This window comes from Gekko japonicus, unplaced genomic scaffold (assembly GCF_001447785.1).
Source record: "Gekko japonicus isolate JY-2015 unplaced genomic scaffold, Gekko_japonicus_V1.1 scaffold1839, whole genome shotgun sequence".
Lineage (NCBI taxonomy): Eukaryota > Metazoa > Chordata > Lepidosauria > Squamata > Gekkonidae > Gekko > Gekko japonicus.
The window spans coordinates 16509-20676 of record NW_015175415.1 but is presented as its reverse complement, the minus strand read 5'-3'; the positions used below and the strand labels follow the sequence as shown (position 1 = coordinate 20676).

General features: G+C 42.5%; 1 protein-coding gene across 1 annotated transcript in view; it reads right to left on the bottom strand.

Annotated features, from left to right (window-relative positions):
- The window catches only part of LOC107122644 (myc box-dependent-interacting protein 1-like), a gene marked incomplete at its 5' end in the record, with an annotated part of 63509 nt that extends 59629 nt beyond the window's left edge, over positions 1 to 3880 (bottom strand). The window contains one exon of the mRNA XM_015425769.1: positions 3773 to 3880. Coding sequence (XP_015281255.1) covers positions 3773 to 3880 — 108 coding nt within the window. The remainder of the gene's footprint in view (positions 1 to 3772) is intronic.
- Positions 3881 to 4168: the final 288 nt, after the last annotated feature.

Sequence of the window (4168 nt, the reverse complement as noted above, 5' to 3'; positions counted from 1 at the left end):
GGGTGAGCACTGCCTGTGGATTAAAACACAGCACAGAGTTTGGGACAGAAATAGCACATGCAGGGTTAGAGAGCGAGGTAAGCAGATTGTCACCTGGTTCCGCAGCAGATTAGTCTGAGCTACGAGATGCGCTTGTAGCTTTCCTTGGCACCACTGCGGCGCAGCTTTCTCGAGCAATGAGACAGGCTGTGCGATAGCATTTTCAAAACAAAAACAAGAGAACAGATGGACATCTTTTGAGCTTTTTTTTTTTTTTTAAGTGAACAGCAGAAGTGTTACAGGGCCAGGCTGTGCCAAGGACCCCAGAAAAAGGAAGAAAAAAGACACATTAAGAGACAAGGGGTGATTCTTGTGTAGCATGCCAAGTCACGCAGTAATTAACACTCCCACAGTATGCTTGGAGAGCACCAAAAGGTCAGGAGAGCTTACAAACAGTCCAGCTGCAGAGAGCAACAGAGAAGAAACTGTTAGTCATTTAGAAGGCAATGAATTCCAGCTTTGGGATTTCCCTTGGTAAGATATCAGCAGCTTTCAGAGAAAAGGGGATTAAACATACATTGTTATTACAGACATGCAGATTTAGAACTTGCAACACTTTTTAAAAGCATAATATAAAAGGAGTAGCAATGTCTGCTCTTAAAGGTAGGCCTTTCACCACCTGGATAGCAGCAAGAGAGATACTTGATAGGTGCTGGTTCTCCACCCGCTGAAGGATTAAGATGGAAGCTGGACCTTCCATACTTCTCTCTGCCACACTAGCTATTATGGAGCCTTTTTTGGTCTGAAGTTGGGACACTGTAAATATACTGTAATTGTAACACTGTAAATATAGCCATAAGGCAGATGTTGGGGACCTAAGAAACACCATGTTGCACAAAAAGGGAAAGAAGACTGAGGCTGATTTTGCACAAGGAGCTGCACCGCCGTCACACCTCCCTTTGCCCCGTTTCCATTGGTCAATTTCCCAGTCGAAGCCGTGCGGCCGCATTTTGACCCGCAGCGTCACCCGATTTTCCCCGCAGTTTCATGATCCTCAGGGAAAATCGGGTGAAGCCGCGAGTCAAAATGCGGCCACACGGCTTCGAGAGGGAAATTGACCTGATACTTCTCAGAAGACCTTCTAGTGTCCTCCTAGTCTGAAGACTTAGAACTCTCTTTGTCAATTCTGTTACCCTTTGTTCTCAGCATAAACTAGTATTCCTTCTGAAGTAGCTAACTCTATGGAATATTTAGGGAGCAGACAACCTGATCTGTCTGGATGACTTTCAAGTTGAGGGCTTTAGTTATTTTACTACATAAATATGCAGTTTTATTATAGAATTTATATGGCCGCTCCCCTGCTTGGAGTTCAGTTTTTTTTATCCAGTAAGCCCTCATAAAATTAATTAAATTACTTCTTTAATCAGCACCAGAAAAAAGTGGTAGCATATTAATTTTTTTCAAAAAAATAGTATTGGTCCGGTTAAAAAGAGGGGTTTATAAAATTCAAGCATGTATCTGAAGAGGCCAGCATATAAATACTCTAAATAAATAATAAAATAAATTCTCTAAGTGCTTAGAATAAAGCCAGTTTGGTTAAGAGCAGCGGCCTCTAATCTGGAGAACCGGGTTTAATTCCCCACTCCTCCACATAAAGCCAGCTGGGTGGGATATAAAACCAACTCCTTCCTTCCTTCCTTCCTTGGTATTGACTCACCAATAAATTCAGCAACCACATTTACCAAGTACATTAACTCTTAGTTGACCTCCTACCATACAAACATATTACCCTGCTTTCAAGAAAACTAAGGGTACGGTCAGACGGCATGCTGAGAGTGGGTTAAACTGCTTTGGTTCTAACCGGATTATATTTGATCTGGATAATCGCAATCATACTTACCTCCCTTATTCCGCCTCACCGCGCAGTCACGTCACTCCCTGGCATCTACACTACTGACACACAAGAGCGTGTGTCGGCGATTTTTAAAAAAACAATTCCTCAGTTTGCGCATGCGCATAGGTGCCCCTCCGTAGAAAAGGGTGAAACTATCATGGTGCATGCGCAGAACCAACAGGGCGAATCAATCCAACCCCTCCAACAAAAGACTTCCCTTTAAATGTTTGACCCAAAAATGGCCTCCGTGAGATCCCGAACTCACCTAAACGCTAAAACAAGTGACCGTTTAAATTTTGGTTTTCTAAACGCGGTGGTGGAGCTCTGCCTATGCGCACACTGCCAATGCATTTTTTAAAATGGCGGGGGAAAAACGAGAGCCTCAGGCAGCCTTCGAGCATGGCATGGAGGGGGTTTAAACCAGAAGTGGCTCGACACTGCAGGAGCGATCAGACATCAGAAAAGTGCAGCTAGAACCGGAGAATCAGGAAATCAGGAAAACACCACTTGGGGTCCCGATAGCAAAATACTCCGGTTTAAAGAGTGTTTGAACCGAGGAAACCAACGGCTGGGGATGGGGGGCAGATGGTGCCTGTGTGATCATGCCGATAAAATCCATTACTGAACCGTCATGACACCAGATCAAATCCTATGCATATTTACCTGGGAGCAGTGTTCCCTCTAAACTGAGTTAGTGTGAGCTAGCTCACCATTTTTTAGTCTCCGGCTCACAGATTTTTGACTCAGCTCAGGAAGGATGGCTCCAGAGCAAACTAAAGTAGGCAGTAGCCAAATTGGCCGCTCATAACTTTAATGCCAGGAGCTCGCAAGGTAGAATTTTTGCTCACAGGACTCCACAGCTTAGAGGGAACATTGCCTGGGAGTAAGACCCACCGAAGATATTGCAACTAATATCTGAGTAAACATGCCTAGGATTGTGCCATTAATTTCTTGTTCGTGCTGAGGTGAATTGCTCTGACGCTATGCTAACAGAGGAATGAGTGAAACAAAACTATTTTGGTCCAAAGGCTAGAGGCAAAAGCAGCAGCCCATCCTGTACAGCATTACTAGTCTGTATCACCTTTCCCCTTTCACCACAGGAAAAAAGGATTTTGACTTAGATTGTGCCTCTCCCATAAATTTCTAATCAAATATCTTAGAAGAATTAAGGCAAATATTCATTGAGGAATGCCAGGGATATAGAGAACTTGTTTATTATGTTAATAACAAATGTTGACTCTGTCAGAGTAAAGGAGCAATATTCATTAAGAGGATAATGCAGAAGATACATAAACCTGCATTCTAGGGGGGATATTCATTCCACACTCATGAAATCTTCCCAATTCATGTCTCTGTTGACTTGGTCAGTATCATGTAATAACATCTGAGTCATACTTTTTAAGAGGTGCAATATACCACCAAGAACATCCAGGGTTTGGATGCAATTTGCTCTGGGCTGATGCATCAAATGATGGCACTACCTCCAAGATAACCATTGGCCCATCGGTAGACAATGGGTTGTCAGCCACACTATAAGAGTCCCAATTGCTTTGACATCAAGAAGGAAGAAGTTGTGTACCAAAAAAGGATGGTACTCATAGAAATTCTTCATACTGAATTGCCTTCATTCTTTACGGGCCTCTCTTCTTCCTTTCTTTCACTTTGTCATCTCAGCATAATTACATGCCTTGCTATGCCCACTGTAAGCAACCACTTTAGTGCTGTTTTTTTTTAAACTAGTATTTGCTTATAGAACAGTATAAAAAAGCTAGACCAGAAATTTTAAATTATAAGTACATTATCTTCAAATTAAAAGTGAACAGCAATTAATCTTAAATCTGATTTAAAATGCTCTGTCACCTGTTCAAGAATAAGGGGGCAATCATGCTACCTCTTTACCTTGGCAATTTTGGTTTCATCTTTCTTCTTTGCTGTCTGTAGAGATTCATAATGGTGCCTGGCACTGTCATAATCCACAAGTTTCCTTCCCCGTTTAGCTATGCGAGACTGAGAAAGAAGTTAAAGAGACAAAAGAGAACAATTTGTTACTGAATTCCACAGCCATGTAATGTAATGGAATAACAAACTCTACAGTCCAAACGTACATGCATTTTGTACAGTATGCCATTACCTGGCAGCCATCTGAGGGCCAATTTATTGGAAGTCAAAATGGTGCCTTGAGACTGCGTTCACATGGACAGTTTAATCCACTGTTGCCCCACCGCAAATTAAGCCAGGTTATTTCGTGGCAGAGAATCCTGACCAGACTCACCCATTTTAGCACGCTTCAATGAT